Consider the following 24,382-nt stretch of genomic DNA (forward strand, 5'->3'; position numbering starts at 1 on the left):
ATATTTTTTTTCTTTTGGACAGGCAGATTTTTTAAAAGTAAAATACAGAGCATGTAATAGGGAGAAGGGAGCAAACAAGTGGTGTAGAGGCCCAATATCAAGCTAATAGAGAGTGTCAAAGTTGGGCTGGCCCAAGATGAAAGCTGTAGTCTATTCCAAATGAGAGAAAAAAAAAAAAAAGAAGGTAGCAGTTGTATCGTTGTGCATGTGAATTGTGAAGTAGAGGGGTTGCGGGCATGGCAGCGTCGTTCAGGTGGATACTGCAGCTACACAGAGACGTTCCAAAAGCTGCTCGGTTCTACTCAGAGGGGTTGGATTTCACTACCAACGTCTGCACTCTTCGTTGGGCCGAACTCCAATCTGGTTCTCTTAAGCTCGCCCTCATGCATTCTCCACTGTATCTCTTTTATCTCGTTCTCATGCTCTCCATCTGTTCGATCATTTGCCCATTCCTATTTCCTACTCAAATTTAATTATATTTTATTTTATTCACATACAGCGAGCAAGTGACACAGAAGGGATACTCGTCGCTTCTATCATTCACTGTAACAGACATCAACAGTACAGTGACAAAACTAATAGCATTGGGAGCCGAACTTGATGGCCCTATCAAATATGAGGTCCATGGAAAGGTAACAATTTTACGCCACTAAATAAAATAAATTAACCAAATAGATTTGAATTAATTTGTAGGGTGTGATGTGATTTGCATGTGATGAATCAGGTAGCAGCAATGCGGTGTCTTGATGGGCATGTGCTGGGGCTCTATGAACCTGTCTAAGAGCAGCAGCATTCAGCAATAGTCTGCTTTGGATTCCCCCCTTCAATTATTGTGTTACTACTATTACTATATAATACCAGTTTCCATTGCGTCGCGTGTCAAGCAATGCCCCTCAGTTCTTGTATGACTGAAAAGAAAGGGATTCAGATATCTACAAATAACGTGTCGTGTTTATCGCCTATTTTTCCCAACCCGTATCTCCTACAAGTCACATCAAATCTTATTTCTCTTTTGCCAATTCAACTTTCCTCCTCTATATATGTACCTTTCTTCAATCTTAGCCTTATTACTTGTACTTGTATCACTAAAATTGCTTCACAAATTTCAAATTTCTCATTTAAATCAATCAAGATGTTGTGTGCTGTGCTGTGCTGTGTTTTTTAGTCAAGCAGTTACGACCGGGATTTCATCATTAAACCTTGGTTAAATTTGAGATATATCTTGAATTAAAAAACAGCCCAGACAAAGTGATCACACAATAACCATGATGCTTCTTTTATGTCTTGCTTTACGTGTGTATGTTGAAGAAGCGTGATTTGAATCGTGGTATATATAGTCGATGAATGGATCATCCTCTGAAATCTATCAAAGTAGTAAGTAGTATGGGATCGTATTTCCTTAAACTAAATCAACTATGCAATGAAAATGTTGTCTGCTTAATTCACAATGCAAGTTAGATCATGAGAAAATTGATACATGAGCCTGCTATATACTTCATGCCCAGTGGAGGGAGCCCGATTCAATGGTAAATAATAATAGTGACTAAAAAAAAAAGGTAAATAATAACATTTAGGATTTAGCATACAACCGATGCAACATCTTACAATCTCAAACCTGCAATATTTTATTATCTTTTCATAATTGCTTGTATGTTAAAATGGAGAGATATGATTAGTAGTACCAAATTGATTGAAAGGTATATTAATATTAGGTAAACTTGTTATGGTTGCCTTTGTTTCAATGCATATTGTTAGATACTAATTTTGGAAAGCCCAAATATTTGGTAACAAAAAAAAATTTAACTAAAATTAGTTAAAATTTGTTTTATTAATATTTTGACTGTTTTTTTTTTCCTAGTATTACCGTTTTGAAAGATACAATGACACACAAGTATATATAAAGTATATATTTTAAGGGAATCACTCAAATAAAGATGTCAAAAACGTCTTTTTTTAAAAATATTTTTTAATAATTAAAATTCAACACATATAACAGGTTAAACAGTATTTTTTTTATTAAAATTAGATCGGACAAATCAATTTAGTTGAAAAACTAATAAATTAAATTGTGAACCGGTCTAGATTAATATTTTTTATAGAAAATGATTACAATATCACTATTATAAAAAAATAACTAAAATATCCTTTTATATATATATATATATATATTGAAAATTCTAAATTTTAATCCTATAACGGCGGAGAAATAAAGGACTAAATTTAGGATTTTCAAAATTAATATATATAATAAGAGTATTTTAGTTATTTTCTATAATAAGGGTATTGTAGTCATTTTTTATAAAAAAAAATAACATTAATTTAGACAAATTCAAAATTTGATTCACCATTTTTTCGGTCAAATTAATTTGTCTGACCTAATTTTGACAAAAATAACACGATTTAATTGATTATATGTGTTAAATTTTAATTATTAAAAAAATCATAAAAAAACGTCTTTATCTGAGTAGTTTCCATATTTTAAATACATCTATTGCGTATTGTTCTGCTTCCAAAATTTTGAAAAACACTGTAAAATATAATAACTGGAAATTACACCAAAGTTTTATCAATATCTAAAAAAATAAAAAATATTTAAAAAAAACGTGAATGTTTTTTATAATTATGCTTGAATATATTATTATTGAAGTCAACACACAAAAGCACTAATAATATTCGTCTTATGAAGTTAGGAGAAAAAAGAAGAGGTGTGACATTATAGCTAGCTAGGGTAACATTTGCATCCACTTTGTGCGCTACAATGTGGCATGCGATTTTTCAAACCCCAAGTCTTGGGAATTTCCTTTGATTATTTATAAGTGCGTACGTAGAAATCTCTGGCATATTACAATAGTTATTATTTAAGTTTATTTTGTTTAGTTCTCTAATAGTGGGGTTGAGATTTTCTAAAAAGCAAAGGACCAAAGGTATTCCTTGATATGTATGATGGGAGCATCTTGATAGATATATGCACAGAAGATAAGTAGTAGATAGCTAATGGCTTTTAATTCATTAAAAATTAAAGCAATGAAAGTGTTAACAATCCATTAGTAGATACCACATTAAGAGCAAATATTTCATTTCCATCTGTTCTCCACTAGGAAAGAAAAGAAGACCATGATAACGTTGTTATTGTCAAATCAATTTAGATTAACTCCTCATCATAGCATTACATTATACACAAACACAAAAATGCATTTTCCCTCTTTGCTTAATTAGCTCTATCTCAGAGAAAAAGCGTCTTGGATAGCTCCTAAGAAGTCCTAATAACATATATCAAGGTATATTTATTTTCCATGTCTTGAGATATGATCATGGACAAGACTTTATGATAAAATCAAGCAAATCCACTACTTCACCAATAATTAACTTGTAAAAGTTAAAACTTTCCCAGATGGGATGGAAACACATAGGCCCCAGAGAATAAAGCGAAATCAAAACGCATTTATTTGCACACAAAACACAATGGGTACCATGTAGTATATATGTGTATGTGAATATTAATCAAATAAACGTATTAACCCAAGGTTCCGCTAGTAGCTAGGTGATTAGCACGTGAAGATTAAAAATTAATTAAAATAATGGAAATAATTGGCAGTTCATGACAAACAACTTTAGTCTTTACCTCTAGCAGTGTTGGTTAAAGATGGTGCAAACTAAAGGGAAAGATAATGTAGAAAGAAAGTGCTGTTAGATTCCGTTCGATCTAGAGGGAAAGAGAAACACCAATCACACCGGTACCTAATTAAGGACAGATTGCGTATATCCAAAATCTAAATCTAGCAGTTATGTGAGTTTATAGTGATGAAAAGGACGATTGACCCTAAGAGTAAGGACACATGCTGCTACTAAATTTTAGGGCATGGCAAATGCCAAATGGTGTCTGCACATGATAACATATTCGCTAATTCACTTAGTATGAATTTAATTTTGATGTTTAAGAGATTTTTACATTTTTAACTAAGTATAAATGATCACATTCCATACAAATAATTAATTTTTAAACTCATTTAAACATATAGATCTAATTAACCGGTTACCCATAAAAATTGACCATAGTTTTGATATATTAAAATTTGGAAATGTTAAGAAAGCAAAAAATGGGATCAAAATTAAAGTATATAAAAAATGTTGCCACATCCTTGGTTCTTAATTAGTTCATTCCTATGATTTTAAGAGTATCACATGTGTAAGGGCGCCGACAAAATCTTTGCACCTCCCAGACCTCAGGTTTAAAAAAGATTCCAGTCTTTAAACTCTAAATGTAAACAACGTCCATTCATCCGCATATACAGACAATTAAAAAGATTAATTAAAAGAGTGAACGTGAACATCATTAAAAGTTGTATTTAAGAATCTTGTTAACAAGATGATTAAAGTAATAATACTATACAAAAACAAAAGATCATGGATAACTACTAGCACAATTTTATTTAGCAAGAATTAAATTAAAATACATTGGAATTGTAATGCTTGAGTGAAGTATGAGCATAGGAAGTGGATGATGACAGTTGGAATAACTTGGAAGCAAGTGAGAGTGCATGAACTAGGGAAGGGGAGGCTCATCGGAACTTGTATCCCTCTAATCACTACTCGTAACTCGAAACTTGGAACTTGCTAATTAATTGCAATAATAAATTCCATTGATGCATTTCTCAACTCTCTCACCAACAAAAGAAAGTTGCTTCCACCACCGCCATGCCCTGCAAATCTTAACCCTAGCTACCTGCACTTGCAAAACTATCACAACTAACCATAAAACATGTAAACCCAACAAAAGAACAATTTTAATTACCCAATATAAAGTAGATATACAAAGAGATGCAACTTATTATAAGCTCACACATGAATAATTATATATTGAATAAAAGGCCAGGGTCAGGTGCAATCTATAAAGCACTGATTAATGGGGATGTGCCTTTTTATTTTTATCAACTTTAATCCACATGCAAAAGCTAATATATAACTTACTTACCTTACCTTGGACATAATGAAATGATGATAAAGAGTCATAAGATATGCTTTATTTTAATGCCAAATCCAATAAATCAAGGACCGAGGAAATTAAAAAGTAGCTAGATCAGTAGAAAAGTATGTAAATTAAAATGGGAGATGAATGATAATATAATATATATGAAGAAGAACAAAAAAAGGGAGCTCCCTTCAGTCCAAGTATAGGAAACATAAGATTCAATTTGTCTCCCGCATCATTCACTCATTTACTGAGTGTATCTCTCTATCTATCTCTTCACTCAGCATTTGGATGAATGAGTCGGCAGCTAATTAAATCTTATTGTCACCCATGAGTGGACTGAAGAAAGCTCTCTCTTACCTCCTTCCATGCATCCATCATATTGAACCTCTTCTAATGTATAATGAGAGCAAGGACTATATATAAAAACGAAATTGAAACAAGTTTTTAAAAAATCAAATATGTTGCATTGATGTGTTTATATATGCTAAGCAATAACTGGGATATGCTTTGAGAGGAAAAGAGAGAAGAGAAGGGCTTTTTATAAGCGCAAGAGGAGGATTAGGTTTGGGTCGATCGATGTACTTTCGATGATTAAAATATGAAAATTGTGAATTGAAGAACAGAACAAATTAAACAAATTTAAAAACAAGTGATGATGAGACACTTCTTTTTTTTCCCTCTATTTTTTTAATGTAAAGGTAAGTTATTCACATTCCCATTGCTATAACATAAAGTCCTACCACTTTGTTTAGTAGTTTTCTGCTGTATCGTGATGAGTACAGTAGCTAGCTTCTTCGATTATATATACATTTAAAACGCAAAGATATAGATGAAGGGAGAATATAAATATATATAAGGAAAAGAAAGGAATACATACATAACCAACGAATTTTATTTTATTTTATCTAATCTAATATAATATAATATATTTTATATAGACATAAAACTGAATTTCGATTGCTGCTATGCTCTCGGTTCATGTCATTTCAACAAAATAAAGTATGTCTTGATGCATGCTCTATGCTAGTGGAGTCTATTAATTAATTTATTTAGAGAAAATAAATAATAAATAAATACCAAATGAGTAAGAAAAATTGGATTCTGATATCTGATGACATATGAGCACTCATTTTAAATTTTAATTTCTTCTGTCCAACTTTTTTTCCTTTGAGAACTAGTATATGTGTATTCGTGCAGGATATACACAAATATATAAAATATTTTTTTGAAACTTTTAAATGAAAGTAAGTAAAGTAATTTTTGTTATAAAAATTTTATAAAGTTAATTAAATTTAAAATTTAACTATTTTAATATTAAGAAATAAAATTAACGAATAATAATTTTATTTATTTTTAAATATAACAACTACTCATTAATAATAATATATAATTTGTAATTAAATTGAAATATTTATATTAAAATGTTATTTTTTAAAAATAATTAAATAATATTTGTGGTAAAATTTGTAGACATTTTTTTATAATTTATGAGTAAAATATTTAAAAATAAAAATTATAAACAAAAAATAAAAATACTTAAGATCAAGAAAAAATGAAAAAAAAATTGTTAATAATTAACATAAAAAACATTAACATGACAATAAATTAAATTAAATAACGTATATTTGTATTAATTATTTAAATAATTGATATAATAAATTAATTATAATAGTTTGAATCGATAAAATAAGTTAAATAAATACAAAATATCTTATAAATATGTCATGTAAAAATAATAATACTTTTAAAAATAATTAATCAAAATATATAAGATGAAAAAATTAATATAAATTAAAAAAATTAATTTATATTATTTATTCCAGTCAAATCAAATAATTAATATAATTAATTAGTTATAGTTAATGTAGTCAAAAAATATTAAATAATTTGATATTTATTTCAGTAAAATTAAATAAATAATTAATTATAATATTTTTAACAATTATTAATCAAAATATAAAAGATAAAAAATTATTGTAAATTAAAATAAAATTAATGTATTTATTTCGGTTAAATTAAATACTTAATGTAATTGATTAATTATATTGATATAGTCAAAATAATATTAAATAATTTAATATTTATCTCAACTAAATTAAATAAATAAGGTTTAATTAATCTATTGGTTCTTATAATTTCGCAAAATTTTTAATTAGGTCTCTATACTTTTTTTCTTTTTAATTGGGTCCCTGCACTAATTTTTTTTCAATTAGGTCCCTCTTGATAGTAATTGGCTTAATTGTATAGAGACCCAACTAAAAAAAAATTAGTGCAGGGACTCAATTAAAAGAAAAAAAAAGTGTAGGGACTCAATTGAAAAAAAAAATTAATGCAGGGACCCAATTAAAAGGGAAAAAAGTATAGGGACCTAATTGAAAATTTTGTAAAATTATAGGAACTAACAGAATAATTAAACTAATAAATAATTAACTAATTAACACATTTAAATAAATTAAATAAAATAAATAAAAGATACCTTTAAAAATATGTTATATTAACTATATTATTAATCGAAGAAATCTAATTTTAATAATATATAATAGACAGATAATAGTATTTTTCTTGCTTTAAGCCTTTAACTAGAAAGGACTAGCATAATGCATGTATGATGAATACATGCATGCTTCCGTATATCTAGGAGGGTGATGATATGGTACATATCATTTCTGGTTAGTTTATTCAATAATTAAGTGTGAAAAAAGAAAACATATGAGGAGACATATATGAAAAGCTAGAGATTCCAAACGTAAGACCTAATATCTATAAGGTCTCAGCTTACTTGAAAAATAATACTTAAAGATGAGTATAGAAACCTATTTTAGACACGACCTATAATAGCCTTTCTATGTCCGCCATGTAATATACATGGAATTTAACAAGCCCATCCATTTCTTTTAAATAAAATTCACATATATATTATTGGACTCATCTTAAACACTCCTTACTAAGTACAAAGTATGTACACATTATTAATTCATTAAATCTAAACTCTTTATTTATTATAGAGTAAAATATTATTTTTGTTCCCAACGTTTAGGATAAGTTTTAAAGTTGTTTTTAACGTTTCAATCATCCTATTTAAGTCGCTAACGTTTCAAAATTGACTCAATGTTGTCCTGCCATTAGGGATCCGTTAACAGAATTGACGGTGGGATAAAATTGATACAATTTTAAAACGTAAGGACTTAAATAGGACGAAAACGTTAGAGACAAAAACGATATATAGAAATAAATTTTAGTTTTATCCTTCAATAATTTCAATTTTTTATTGTACGTAATATTCAATTATTTTTTAATCACATCTAAGTAAATTATACTTAATCATAATAAATTTATTTTATAATTTTACACTTAAAGTTATAAGTTAATATAAAAATATAAAAAATTATTTAGAATGAAAGTAGTGTAATTAAGTGTAATTTACTTAGATGTGATTAAAAAAATTAAATATTATATACAGTAAAAAATTAATATTATTGAAGAATAAAATTAAAATTTATTTCTATGTATCGTTTTTGTTCCCAACGTTTTCGTTCTATTTAAGTCCCTAATGTTTCAAAACTGTCTCAATTTTGTCCCGCCGTCAATTCTGTTAACGGATCCTTAACGGCAGGACAACATTGTGCCAATTTTAAAACGTTAGAGATTTAAATAAGACGGTTGAAACGTTAGGAACAACTTTGAGACTTATCCCAAACGTTGGAGACAAAAACGATACTTTACTCATTATTATATTTTATTTGAATGGTATAGATTTAAAACAATAACCTGTGAATCAGGTTAACCATTTTTTTTATAAGTTTTAAATTTTTTTTATAAGTTTTAGATATTGGGCTAAAATTTAAAGCAAAAAAATAGTATATGAATATTAAAACATGTTTGTACAAAAAAAATAATTAGGCTTTATAATTAAAATAATAATACATAAAAAATAAGTTAAAAATTCATTCACCAAATTGAGAAAAAAAAAGATATATTAAAATTAAAAAAATAATAATAAATATATATTATGTATATAATATTAAAATTTAAATAAATTTTATTTTGTGTGAAACAAAATTATAATATTAAATATGAATTCAATAATAAAAGATTTTGTGTTATATAAATTTAATTTAAAATATATATATATATATATATAAAGCAAACAAACATATAATAATTTTATTTCACGTAAAACAAAATTATAATATTAAATATGAACACAATAATAAAAGATTTTGTGTTTAGATAAATTTAATTAAAAATATATATATTCACATAAAAAATAAATAAATATATAATAATTTTATTTTGTGTGAAACAAAATTATAATATTAAATATGAATACAATGATAAAAGATTTTGTGTCATATAAATTTAATTAAGAAAAATATGTATACTTACGTAAAAAGCAAACAAACATGTAATAATTTTATTAACACAATAATAAAAGATTTTGTATTATATAAATTTAATTAAAAAATATTATACTCATGTAATAAATAAATAAATATATAATAATTTTATTTCGTGTGAAATAAAATTATAATATTAAATATAAATACAATAATACAAGATTTTGTATTATATAAATTTAATTAAAAAATATATATACTTACGTAAAAAACAAACAAACAAACAAATAATAATAATAATAATAATAATAATAATAATAATAATAATAATAATCTCATTTGTTATTTATCTAAAGTTAAATGTAACTTTTCAAATATAAATAAAATTATTAGGTTGCGTTTGAATGATAGACTAATACTGAGACTCTGAGAGAGAGACTGGAACATAAAAATTAAAAGACGATAAAAATTACATAATTCTTTATATGTATTTAGGGTAAAGTGTATAAGATTGAATTATGTCTCAATATCTTTTTTATTTAAGATAAACATAAAGACCGAAACAAACAAAAATAGCTAAATATATTTTTTTCTAAAGGATTATTTTAAAATTATAATATAAAATTTTAAACATAATTAAATAACTTTAATTTTAAATAAGTATTTTATTATTTTCAAGATTAATCCTAAAAAGTTATTTTAATATCTTAAAAATTAAATATAAGAATATTTTAATATTTTTAAAATTATTTTAAATTTGTAATTCCTAATATAATTAAATAATATGAATTGGTTTTTATAAAATTATTTTTGTTTTTTTAGTAACATCCAGAAGTTGTTGTGTTCTTATAAAAATTAATTAGAAGAGTATTTTAGTTTTAATTTAAAGTTTAAATTTATAATTTCTAATATAATTAAAAAATATTTATTCTCAAAGAGTATTTTAATCTTTATTCTAAAAGGGTATTTTAATTTTTTTAAGATTAATTTTATTTTAATATTAAATTAATATTTTAAATTTTTAATGCAATACAAGAATTTCAAATAATCCTAAAAGTGTAATTTAGTATTTTAAAATTAATGCATAAAATATATTTTAGTACTTTAAAGAGTAAAAGGTCGTCAAATTAATTTCTGAAAGATTACTTGTTCTCTAATTTGGTTTCTAAAAAATTGTTTTAATCAAATTCGTCCTTTAAAGATTTTAAATTAATCATGTTAATCATTCCGCCACTTCCATTGTTAACGGCGTTCTTATTGATGTAGTACGTTAAATAACATGACAACACACACCTAATAGTCCTAATTGACTATTAATATTATTAGTTAAGGAAATTAGATCAAATGAACCCCAAATTGATGAATTCTAATACCTTAAGTTCTCTCCTCAATTAGACTTTGATTTAATTGAATTTCATAAATTTATAATGATATCAGTCAATTACGACTCTTAGGTTGTGTTCGATTTTGAAAATAGGACATGACAAAGACACTAAGAACAAGACAAAAAAGATAGAGACAAATAAATTAGTATTTTTGTATTTTGTTTGGTGATAAACTAAAACAAATTATAAAAGTCTAATTTATTATCCATTTTTTTTCATTCAAAAAATTTAGGAAGAAAAAATATAATAATAAGAGTTATAATTATAAAAAATTAACAAGAATGATAAAAGAAAAAATAAAAAATAAATTGTGCTTATTGTTAGTGTCTTTGCGTCTTTCTTAGTTGGATGAACACAAAATACACTAATATTCAGTGTCTCTTGACACAATGTCTCTGTCCATGTCTAATCTGTCAAACACGATTTTATGTCTCAATATTTCTGTCTCAGTGTCTCGTCTGTAAACAAACGCACCCTTATGTATGTGTTGTGGTGTCACTTAACGTGTTACATTAGCAAATTTTGATCCCATCAACAAAGAAAGTGACGAAAGGACTATCATGACTAATTTAAAATCTTTAAAAAATGAGTTTGATTTAAAAAAATTTTCAAAGACCAATTTAAAAATCAAATGATCTTTTGGGGACTAATTTAACCATTTGATCGTACTTTAAATATGAACTACAAGCGTATTTTTTGTTTTTAAACTAATGCTATAAGGATTTTTTAGTATGTTAAAATAGAATCTATGAAAAAACTTTAAATTTTCTTTAAAGTTTAACTTTTTTGAGTTATAAAAAAGGTATTTTGGTGACTAAATTTTTAAAGTGGTCTTTGAGATGCACCAAAATCGTCCCTGAGATTTCAATTGTACCAATTACGTCCTGAGATTAGAAAAATTGTACCATATTAGTCCCTGACCAATTTTCTATTAACGACGCGCTGACGTGGCTTTATGACATGGTCTTTGGTGACACGTGTCACCTCATGGTTTGGCCACATATAACAGTATGATGACGTATCAATCAGCGACGCGTGGCATGCTGACGTGGATGATTATGCCACGTGTCACAATGTTATGTGTCCACGTGTCATCAACTATGTATCATTATATATGCACCAAATTGGTCCCTAACTTTGCATCAAATGACTCATTTTAGTCTTTGAAATTGAATGTCGTGCACCAAATTAGTTCCTTTATCAGTTTGTTCTCTTTTTTTTTGTAAATTTAAAATTGTCAATAATTTTTTATACACTAATTTTAATTATATTTTTTTATTATACAATTTTTTATAATAAAATTTTTAATTAATAATTTTAACTTGTATCATTAGAGCACATGTTAGCTAAATTCAAAATTTTATTATTGTCTCTTGTGTTTATTTGTATCTGCTTTAATACTGTTCAATCCATGGTCACAATAAATGCTTATATTAATTAATAGTGTTATATATGAAAAGGCCGCCTAGGTAAGTTATAGATAAAATAAAGGGAAAAAGACAGATAGGTTCCTAACTTTTTAAATTTTTGACAAATACATCCCTGACAAAATTTAAATACAAAAAAGTCCATGACTTTAATAAACGGAGGACAATTTAGTCCTTCCGTCTATTTGTCTCTCATACACCAGACGGAACTGGCTGACGTGGCTGAAATGGTGTTCAGGTATCCGTTACGGTGCCACGCTGGAAGGAGAATAAAGTTTGAAGGACAAATAAGTCATTGATGTTATTTTGCAAATAAAGTTCGAAGGACAAATAGGTCCTTGAGAATTTAGTTCATTATGCTTCTATATGTATCATATATTACTATCTAATTGAAATATACCTATATTATGTATCATATATTACCATCTAATTTAATAATCAAATGTGTCACATGACACTCTTATTAAAATTGAGAGAAAATATTTTTTTTAAAAATTAATAAACTCCTTTCCTAAATTCTCTCATATACCTCTCTCCATTTTTCTATTTCTCTCTACTATTTTTACTCTATATATAATTATATTTTGTATTAGTAATTTGACAAATCAAAATATGTCATCCGATATTTTTTTACAATTAAAATATTTTAAATGTAAAAGTATACACATTAAATTATTTTAAATTTTAGATAACGAATGTTAAAATTAATAAAAAATTAGACTTTTTCATATAAAAATAATAACTAAAAATCTTATTATTTAATTTTTTATCTGCAGATATCTTGGTCTTTTTAATCAGAGACTTTTGTCAACTTACGACTTTTTTGTAAAAGTAGTTTGATTTTATAAATCTTTTGTGTCATGCATAATTTATACTATTAGAACAAAGTGAAGTATAATTTAAAAAAAAATATTCTCATAATGTTATTATGGATAAAAATACTAGTTCTAATATAATACACAAATGCACTAATGCTAACTTAATACATGAATGATGCACAAATGAACTCATGCTAACTTGATGCATAAATGAACTCATGCTAACTAATGCCACTAGTATGATGAAAACTGAACTAATGCAATTTAACAAATTCTAATATAATACACAAATGCACTAAAACTGAATTAATTCAATTTAAGAAAAAAAAGTAGAAACAGAACAAGCCCAATTTCTGCAATTTTAATACAAATAATTTAAATTGCAGAATACAACAAGTTAACTAGATTTCAAAATACAAGCATAATTTTATAAACTAAATTCTCATAATAGAAGCATAATAGAAGTATAATGAACTAAATTCTCAAGGACCTATTTGTCCTTCGAACTTTATTTGCAAAATGACGTCAATGACTTATTTGTCCTTCGAACTTTATTCCCCTTCTAACGTTGTACCGTAACGGACACCTGGACACCGTTTCAGCCACATCAACCAGTTCCGTTTAGTGTATGAGAGGCAAATAGACGGAAGGACTAAGTTGTCCTCTGTTTGCTAAAGTCATGGATTTTTTGTATTTAAATTTTGTCAATGATGTATTTGTCAAAAATTTAAAAAGTCAGGGACTTATCTGTCTTTTTTCCTAAAATAAATTATTATAATCGAGTATAAATCTATCTTATTAATTTAGTGAGAAGTCAATTATATAGAAAATCGAGCCGCTCTAACTACTAATAATTCATGGTTCAACCGGTTTGACCACAGTTCAACCGAAAACTTGTTTTGAATAAAATAATACATAAAATATAAATACACACACTAAAACATAATTATAGTCTAATATAAATTTTAAAATATTTTTCAAAGTAAAAATATTACATAAACCATAATATTATGATCTCTTTTAAATACAAATTCCTCTGAACTCAAACAGTACACTTGTAATTTGTTTATTTCCAGTTTTTATTAATAAAATTTCTCTACTTTTATTTGTTCATCTCTTTTACGTTTATGTTTCCTTCTTCATTTTCTCTTTAATTTCTTATTTGCTTTAATTTCTGCAATTTAATTTGCCTCCGACACCTCGCATTTTTTTGTTTATTTATTATTTTCAATCATTTTTAATTCTTATTGACGATACAATTGCGACATTGAGATGCTCACATTTTTTTTAAAACATTAACAAAATTTGAGTAAAACAGTTTGTCAAAATCGTTTTTCACAATATCTATATTTTAAATATTTTATGTATTTATCATTCATATACTTATATGTATGATAAAGTCGGTTATGTTAAATAATCTATATTGTATGACTCCAATCTATATATATGTATATATGTATATATGTATATATATGTCATATTTTATTACTGATCAAATTCGAACCAAATAGAAAATAAAGCCAAATATTTATGTTTACTTTTATCATATCTCGATAATATTATAATTATTTTTGCAAAAGAAAAAGAAGTTTAATAAAAAAAATTCACATAAAAAATATTGATATAATTTTTTAATAACAAATTTTTTATTTAAATATATTACTTTATTATATTTTAAATATATTATTTTAAATAATATATATTATTTAAAGAAATATTTAAAATTTATTATTTTATATTAATAATATTATTAAAATATATTATTAGTTTTTTTAAATAATATTTTTTTATTTGATTCATCAAATAATATGACAACAAAAAAATTTTACATAACTGAATCTACTAAATAAATATTATATTTATTCATTTCTATATTGCATGTAAAAAAAAAAATAAACAGAATAATAAAGATGTTCGAAGACATCACATCGACAATAATAATAAAATAATAAAAGAATCCCATCAAAATTTTTGGATTACTTTTTTTGGTGTAAAGATGTCTTACATTAAATGAGGAGATTAGTGCACTTTTTACTTTCTGAAATGCACTAATTTTCGTTATATTATTGTAAGTAAGGTGACATCTCTATGGTGCCATGTTATTGTATTATGGTGACTATGTTTAAAAAATATTGGCAAAATTAAAATAATTTTATTATTTAATAATATTTTTTAATTTTAAAAATAAAAAATAATATTAAAATATAAAAAAAATATATTTTTAATTTTAATATTTATGTAACCACCATAATTATCATAATTATAGACACTATAAACATTACCTTATTATAAATCATAAATGTATAAAAATTGTGTATACATTTATGTTAATCTCAATTCAATAAGAGGTAGTAAAACATAATTAAATTGCGTATTTAGATAAGTTTTATAAAATTTAATTAACATGTGTTTAAAAAATATATATTAAAATTATTATAAATAAAAAAAATTATTTTTAATTTTAATTATATAAAATAAATATATTAAAATTTTAAATTTTAAATTTTTTATAAAAAAATCTCTATTAATGACTTTAATAAAATGTGTCTTAAAAGACATTTGCATGAGAGAGGCTATTTATTTTGGTTAGTTCGTTAAAATGGGCTAAATTTATTGGTCTAATTCGTTTTATTTATTTAACTGGATAAATATTATTTCTAAAATTAAGTTAGGTTAAATTTTAGGTTAAATAAACTGATTTTGATTAATCTATAAAAATGACGGATTAAACGAACTATTTTATTAAAATTTAAAAAAAATATGTTTTGCCAATATTTTATCTAATTCTAATATGACTCGAAAATTCAATTTGTCAACTAAAAGTAATGTTATTTAAGGTTTTTGACCCAAAAAAAATATTTTTTGTTAAAATATTTTTTTTAAAAATAAAATAAAAGGGTAAACGAGGATAAACGAGTTCGTTTAACCCATTATGGTGGCCATAAATAGTTCGGACTGAAAATTTATGACCCTTGAATAGAGGTAGAAATGACCAAGTTGAGCTGAGTTTTAACTTTGACGAGCCTAGTTTATGTCATAAATAAATGGTTCAAGCCTAGGCCTATTACCTTTCATATACTTTTCTTTATGCTTCAACCCGACTTATTTAAAGTCCAACAAGCTCACAAACCTATTTGAAAAGTAAAAATTATAATTTGTGATTAAATATATTCTAAAATTTATAATTCATAATTTGTAAAATATAATTTATTTATATATCAATCGTTAGTCACATATTATAACTATACTTACAATTCATAATTTTTTCCTTTAAACAAAAAAGCTAAAATTTTAACTAATCTTACCATTGATTTTTTTTTTAATTTCGTTTTGTGTTTAATGTAAGTAAATAGTTGAAACTTGAAAGTATAAATTAAGAATAATTTATTTTTACAAAAAAACATTTAAACGAGTCCATCCAACAAGTTTCGTAAATTTTTTTAAAAGTTTATGACTTAACTGTTTTAACTAATAGACTTTGCAAAAAATTTAAATGTGACCTATTTAATAAAATGAGCCAAACCTAAAATGAGCCGAGTCATGAATTCTTCTCTTGTTTCCACCCCTACTCGTAAATAAAATAAGCTTAAACGAATAACCTATTTAATTCATATACTTAGACAAATCAGACTTAAATGGGGATGATTGACTCATTCGATAGCCTTAAGCCTACGAAGTATTAGTGTATATTTTCACCAATATACTTTTTAGATAAATGAAGAGTTATAGGTAAATAATAATAGACATTAAAAAAACAAAAAATAATAATAAAGAAAAAAATAAGGTAATTAAGAGTTGTTTTCAAGTAAAAATAAAAATAAAAAATTTAATACTGTTTGATTTTAATTCGTAAATTAATTTTTTTAAATTAAATTTTTATTTTAAATTTTAAATCTTAAATTTTTTAAAAATTAATTTTTAATAAAAATTACTAATATTAATTAATTAAAAATTATTTTCTTACGAAGAAATGTGCATATATGGTGTAGAGTGATGTACGTAAATTTTATCCTTTTATTTATATCGGTGAGATTATCCTAGAATTCCAATTCACTTTTGTCAAGAAGGATAGTTAGACATGTCGAGAGAAAAATAATGTATTTTCATATATTTTATTATTGGAGATGTATAAGGTGCATATATCCTTGAAGCTTATCGATCATCCAGCAATTCGGTTTTCTTTTACACGTACATATCCCTTTTGATGTGCATTAAGGTGTTTATAGTTTATATTTATTTTCAAATTAAATTCCTGTGTTATGCAAGTTATGCGTTGAGTTTGCAACCTTGCATAATTCGATACAGGCCAGGGAATATTTTAAATTTAAACATATTCTGCAGATTTTTTTGTTTAGTTCCGCAGATTTTTTGAGGTGGTGGAGCCGGGGATGTTGAGGATAAAGCTGTTTATAATATCAGGAGTGTTTCTCTCTCCTTTTTAAAAATGTAATAAACAATTTATGAAAAAATTGGGTATATGAATCCAGTCGAGAAATGTGGTTAAACAGAAAAGAATCATTCTAATAATTTATTTAATTAAATATTAAAAGTCTGATTCTAACATAATAAAGTATTAAATATTTAACTAGCTTATTATGTTATATTTATTAATAAACAACTATCAATATATATGTTTATAAGGTGTATAAATACTTAGGGCAACACACAAGTAATATATATAAAATTATGAAAATTCTGTTTTGTTGAAAATATGATACATCCTAGGATTTCGTTCCAAAAATAATATTATTTTGTAGATGAAATTTAAAGATCCATGAATATTAGCAACACTAGTTTAGTTTTTTTTTTTTGTTGGGAGAACTCAACAAAGTTTTAGAACAAGAATCTGTCTAACAGCAGAAGTATTAAAAATAATTTTTTCATAATCTGTGCGATTAAATAGGCAACTCTAAAAATACTCCAAACAATAAATATAATGACAGAAATTAAATGATCAGACACCAAAATTTTTAACATGAGAAAATTTTTAAAAGATGGACAAAAAATTTCACGGGACCTAGTTTAGAAAAATCTTCTACTATCAAAATAATGAGTATATAATCAGTCTTTCTAGTGATACTAGGGCATCTCAACAATCAACAAAATACATTATCAAAGCTGATGTAAACAGCATAAACCCTTCACAAAGTGGGTATCTCAAATTAGACAAAAGAGAAGGCAATACAACTAGCAAGTTATATCCTAATGTTCATCTCTATACCAGGAATAACATACTAAAATTTCATAAGAAATTGAACAAGTTTACTAGTTTAATCGGATAAAAAATAGCTTGTCATTTTTTCCCCAAATTTCTTCTTCTCTTCTCTCCGTTGAACCCCTGCTTCGTTTGGTTTTATTCAGAATGAATAACCATTCTCTTTCTCTTCGTGGCTTTAGCCACTTCTTTTCCTTTTATTTGAATTTTTTTCTTTTGTTTTAAACTTGTAGGCCCCACTTAGTTGGGGACCTACCAACAAATCTCCGCCTCACTAACTAAAGTGGGGATAGGCTGCTCCACCAAGTCTGCCTTCTCTTTGCAGGAATCAAACTTCATTGCACGTAAACTCTTAGTTATCATATCTGAACTATTATCATCAGTATGGATCTTCTCAGGTGCATATGACTTCATCTTAAGCGCTTGACGTATCCAATGATACCTCACCTCTATGTGCTTCGATCTAAAATGAAACGTTGGATTCTTACTGAGATGGATAGCACTCTGACTGTCACAAAATAACACAAACTTCTCTTGATTGATACTTAACTCTTGTAGAAATTTCTTCTTTCATAAGAGTTCCTTAGAAGCTTCAACAACAGCAATATATTCTGCCTCTGTAATAGACAAAGCAACACATTTCTGAAGTCGAGATTGCCACGACACAGCTCCCCCTGCAAAAGTCATCATATAACCAGAATTAGACTTTCTTGAACCAAGATCCCCAGCCATATCCGCATCTGTGTTACTATCCAACACAGATTGGCCGCTTCCAAAGCATAAACAAACTCTTGAAGTACCATTAAGGTATCTGAGAATCCACTTCACTGCTTGCCAGTGTTCCTTGCCAAGATTAGAGAGAAACCAACTAACAACTCCAACAGTATGAGCAATATTCGGTCTGGTGCAAACTATAACATACATCAAACTGCCAACTGCAGATGCAAATAGAATCTTCTTCATTTCTGCTTTCTCTTTCTCACTTATAGGACATTGCCGCGAATTTAACTTGAAATGACTAACAAGTGGAGTACTAACAGGTTTGGAATTACTCATGCTAAACCTCTCTAAAACCTTCTCAATATACTTCTGCTGTGACAACCATAGTTTTTCATTCTTCTTGTCACGAGTGATACTCATGTCAAGGATTTTCTTTGCAGGACCCAAATCCTTCATAGCAAAGGATCTATTTAAGTCTTTCTTAAGACATTCAATCTTCTTAGTGTCATGACCAACAATCAACATGTCATCAACATAAAGTAAGAGAATTATAAAATCACCATAAGAGAATTTCTTAATATACACACAATGATCAGAAGAAGTCTTACTATGCCCATGACCTTCCATGAAGGAATCATACTTCGTGTACCACTGCCTTAGCGCTTGCTTCAGCCCATATAAGCTCTTCTTCAACTTGCATATACGGTGCTCCTTTCCTTTAACCTCAAAATCCTCTGGTTGCTCCATATAAATTTCTTTATCTATGTCACCGTGAAAGAATGTTGTCTTCATATCAAACTGCTCAACCTCTAAATTCAAGCTAGCCGCCAATCCAAGTACAACTCGAATAGAGGACATCTTCACAATTGGAGAGAAAATCTCCTCAAAATCAATACCTTTCTTTTACTCAAAGCCTTTCACAACCAATTGAGCTTTGTACCTTGGCCGTGAGACCTTTTCATCCGCTTTTAATTTAAACACCCATTTATTCTTGAATGCTCTCTTACCCTTCGATAGCATCACCAATTCAAATGTATGATTCTCATGTAAGGATTTCATTTCTTCTTGCATTGCCTTCAACCAATCTTCCTTATGCTCATTAGACATAGCTTTCTGGTAGCTCTATGGCTCCCCAGTCTCAGTGTTCATCACATAATCATGAGGAGAGTATTTCTGAGAAAGATGACACTCTCTAGTAGATCTTCTCAATTCAAGCTCAGGTGAAACTTCTGCATCTGGTAGAACTTCTGCATCTGGCACCTTAGGTTGAAGTGTAGGTTTATCATGCAAATAATCACCATCATTATCAACTTGTACATTTCTCCCATCAACAGGAGCTCTTGTAAAAGGACCAGGTTCATCATCAGCAGAACGTCTAACAGTTATTGTTGGCTTACCTGCCTTCTCAAGATCTTCAATAGTTTAGTCTTCAAGAAAAATTACATCTCGATTTCTAATTATCTTCTTGCACACCAAATCCCCTAATCTGTAACCAAAGTCTTCGTGACCATAACCTATGAAGATACACTGCTTTGACTTTCCATCAAGTTTGGACCTTTCATCTCTTGGAATGTGAACAAGAGCCCTACAACCAAACACTCGCAAGTGACTATAGGAGACATCTTTTTCTCTCAAAACTTTCTCTGGAACATCACCATTTAGTGGAACTGAAAGAGAAAGGTTGATCAGATCTACTGCAGTCCTCATTGCTTCACTCCAAAAGGATTTAGGCAACTTTGTATGAGAGAGTATACACCTGACTCTATCATTGATAATACGATTCATTCTCTCTACAACTCCATTATGTTGAGGAGTCTTCAAAACCGTCTTCTCAAGCTTGATCCCATATCCTTTACAATACTCTTCAAATGGATCCCTGTATTCACCACCATTATCTGTTCGAACACACTTCAATTTTCTTCCTGTTTCTCTTTCAACACTTGCATAAAAGTGTTTGAAGATACCGAGCACCTGGTCTTTAGATTTCAAAACAAAAGCCCACACTTTTCGAGAATAATCATCAATAAAAGTAACAAAATACGATGCACCACCTAGTGTCTTAGCATCCATAGTACAAACATCAGTGTGAACTAAATCTAGAACATGTGATCTCCTATGAGGTCCAGAATTATGAAATGATACTCTAGCATGCTTACCAATAAAACAATGAGTACAAGTATTTAAAGTTGTACCTTTCACAGAAAGTGAGAGCTTCTTGTTTAAGACGCTTAGTCCTTTCTTGCTCAAGTGACCAAGACGTATATGCCACAAATTAGAAGAGGAATCATCAGCTACATTTACCTCTTCTTTGCACAACTTTGCTTGCAATCAGTAGAAAGTAGTGAGACTATTGTCTTCTTTAGCAACAATGAGAGCCCTTTTGATAATTTTACATTTTCCACTACCAAAGGAAGTTCAATACCCCTCTTGATCCAATGCCTTCATTGAAATAAAATTGAACCACATATCTGGCGCATGCCTAACATTCTTCAACTATAACTTGCATCCCATGTTGGTTTCAAGCCACATATTACCCATACCAATGATATCACACACTCTTTTATCTTTCAATTTGATCTTGCCAAAATTTTCAGCAGTATAGGAAGTGAAAAATTCACGCCTCGGAGTGACATGACATGAGGCACCAGAGTCCATAATTAAAGTGGAATCATCACAGACAAGATTCACATAATTTTCATCATATGTGATAAGAACATCTTCATAAACAATAGCAGCAGTTTCTTTATCATTATCTTTACCTTTATCTTCATTTTTTCCTCTTGATTGTTCTCTTTTAAAAAACCTACAATACCTCTAGATATGCCCCGACTTGCCACATTAGTGACAAATCAACTCCTTTCTTGGCTTGTACTTTTCTCTTGACTTACTTTGACTCTCTGACTTGTCAGAACTGTGAGATTTTCTACTTTGACTTCTCCCCTGTGACTTTGAAACAAGTGCTTCTGACTGGGAGGAGGCATTAGTTAAACCTTGCTCTCTTCTTCTAGCTTCTTCATTCAACATGCTCTCTTTAACCATTGCCAACGTCAACTTTCCATTTGGAGCTGAGTTAGTTAGTGTCACAACAAAAAATTTTTGACTATCAGACAAAGAGCTCAACAACAACAAAGCTTGCAACTCATCATTCAAAGTGATTTCATTATTTGTTAGTTGGTTCACCGTCTCCTGAAAGGTGCTCAAGTGCTTCAACATTGATTTACCTTCAATATACTTCATATTGACAAGCTTCCTAATCAAGAATGCTTTGTTTTGCACATTCTTCCTCTCATGTAACTCCTTCAATTTCTTCCACATATTCTCGGTATTTGTTTTGGTGTCAACATGTACACGCTAAGATCAAGCCATTGCCTAATCAAAGCAAATGCCTTCTGATTCAGCTTCTTCCATTCAGCATCGGATTTGGTACATTTGAATTTATCCCCCTCCACAGGATCATACAAGTCCTTGCTATACAACATATCTTCCATGAAAGTCTTCCAAATCGAGTAATTTTGGAAATTTAATTTGACCATATTTGGCCATGAGTATTTTCCTCCATTTAATCACCACAGAGATAAACAACCAAAGCTCTAGATACCACTTTGTTGGAAAAACTCAACAAAGGTTTAGAACAAGAACCTGTCTAACAGCGGAAGCACCAAAAATAATTTTTCCACAACCTGTGCGATTAAATAGGTAACTCCAAAGATACTCCAAGCAACAAATATAATGACAGAAATTAAATGATCAGACACCTGAATTTTAACGCGTGGAAAAACCCCAAAAGAGGGACAAAAAATTCACGGGACCTAGTAACACTAAGGCATCTCAACAATCAACAAAATATATCATCAAAACTGATGTAAACAACATAAACCCTCCACAAAGTGAGTATCTCAAATCAGACAAAAGAGAATGCAATACAACTAGCAAGGTATATCCTAATGTTCATCTCTACACCAAGAATAACATACTAAAATTTTATAAGAAATGGAACAAGTTTACTAATTCAATCGGATAAAAAATAACTTGTCCTTTTTCCTCCAAATTTCTTCTTCTCTTCTCTCTGTCAAATCCCTACTTCGTTTGGTTTTATTCAGAATGAATAAACCTTCTATCCCTTTGTGGCTTTAGCCACTTCTTTTTCTTTTATTTAATTTTTTTTGTTTTAAATTTGTGTGTCCCACTTAGTTAAGGACCCATCAACATTCTTATAATTAAATTTCGGTGAAAACATGGTAATAATTTTAAGAGTCACTTATGATGGTCATATATACACATAATATGCAAAGTTAGTGTCTATGTTCGGAACGAGGTCACGATCTAAAGAGGTGGAGACAGGAGATCTCAACTTAGTCAAGTGTAGGAGTGGACAACTTGCAAGATATCCGACGATGCTAAAGTTAGTAATGTATACGGTTGCAAAGTGAGTTTTTCGTGTCTTTACTCGATGATTGCCTCTTCTTTTTAGTCTTTGTCTTTTGGAGCTATCGTTTTTCCGGCATTAAGTATTCATTATGGCACATTATTTGCCGGAATTCAGTGGTTACTGAATATAATGACGTATCCGTGGTATCCAGCTGTTATCCCATAAAATTGGTTATGGTCTTAATCATTTAGTCGGTTATATTTTCTTTTGTCCGAAATCGTTAGAGACATCAATTCTTCAATTTTCATGTATTTAGATTCGACGCAAAAGCTTCTAAGTATAGGATATGTTTCATGAGATTCTAAGTTAAGAACTCATGCTTATATTATGTAGTATCATGGAACAATAAGAAATATTATAGTATATTACATTATTACTAATATATTCTATTTTGTTTATATTATACACATATTCTGCTTACATGAGATTCTTGGACATACACTACAGAAACCGGCGTCTCATCAACGCAAGAAAGGAAAAGCTGTCTACCAAATGAGGAAGAAGAGGAACAATGCATGCACTCTTCTCTTCTTTTGTCAATTCTGATTGCTCTTCTTATTGTCATTTCATTTCAATTTGTCTAATCACGCCTTTTCTTCTTTTTCCTTCTCAAACATTCATTCCATGACAAAATACTTTTAATTTGTAGCAGATACTTATTAAGAACAACCACCGTATCAACCACTTGGATTAAGGTATATGAATATGAATATGGTTGGTAGACATAGCATGTAATATTTTTAAATCATAACACAACTACAAAAAAAATTAATAGACTCATTGATAGCTATAAAGTTATTATGCCAAAAGATATACGTTGTAGGAGAATTTCTCCATTATATAACAGTTAATATGTTGATTAATATATTTGATTGATTTAAAAATTAAAATAAATAACTTTTTAATTTATATAAATAAGGAGTGTTAGGAAGCAGCAGGTTTTGTGATTTGTAGTAATTAATTAGTCATTATTAATATTTTTAATGGTGTGAGATTACATTTAATGATGTAAAATTATTCATTTTTTCTTTATTAAGTATTGACCAAATTTTAATAATAGTGCTACCCCTAAACTTTCT

General features: G+C 27.8%; 1 protein-coding gene across 1 annotated transcript; it reads left to right on the forward strand.

The window, feature by feature from the left end:
• Positions 1 to 104: 104 nt before the first annotated feature.
• On the forward strand, positions 105 to 1,145 carry LOC107641723 (Lactoylglutathione lyase / glyoxalase I family protein). The gene is made up of 3 exons (XM_016345194.3): positions 105 to 397; positions 500 to 632; positions 725 to 1,145. Exons 1-3 carry the CDS (start codon positions 237 to 239, stop codon positions 779 to 781), a joined length of 351 nt encoding a protein of 116 aa, XP_016200680.1. The 5' UTR covers positions 105 to 236; the 3' UTR covers positions 782 to 1,145.
• Positions 1,146 to 24,382: the final 23,237 nt, after the last annotated feature.

The sequence above is a fragment of the Arachis ipaensis genome, chromosome B5 (genome assembly GCF_059453495.1).
Source record: "Arachis ipaensis isolate K30076 ecotype BB chromosome B5, ASM5945349v1, whole genome shotgun sequence".
Classification (NCBI taxonomy): domain Eukaryota; kingdom Viridiplantae; phylum Streptophyta; class Magnoliopsida; order Fabales; family Fabaceae; genus Arachis; species Arachis ipaensis.

What these genes read in the sequence shown, in the direction of transcription:
- LOC107641723 (XM_016345194.3), top strand. Translation starts at nt 237, where the DNA reads ATGGCAGCGTCGTTCAGGTGGATACTGCAGCTACACAGAGACGTTCCA. An exon ending in GCCCTCATGCATTCTCCACT is followed by an intron (nt 398 to 499) that starts GTATCTCTTTTA and finishes ATTCACATACAG; the next exon opens with CGAGCAAGTGACACAGAAGG. An exon ending in AATATGAGGTCCATGGAAAG is followed by an intron (nt 633 to 724) that starts GTAACAATTTTA and finishes GTGATGAATCAG; the next exon opens with GTAGCAGCAATGCGGTGTCT.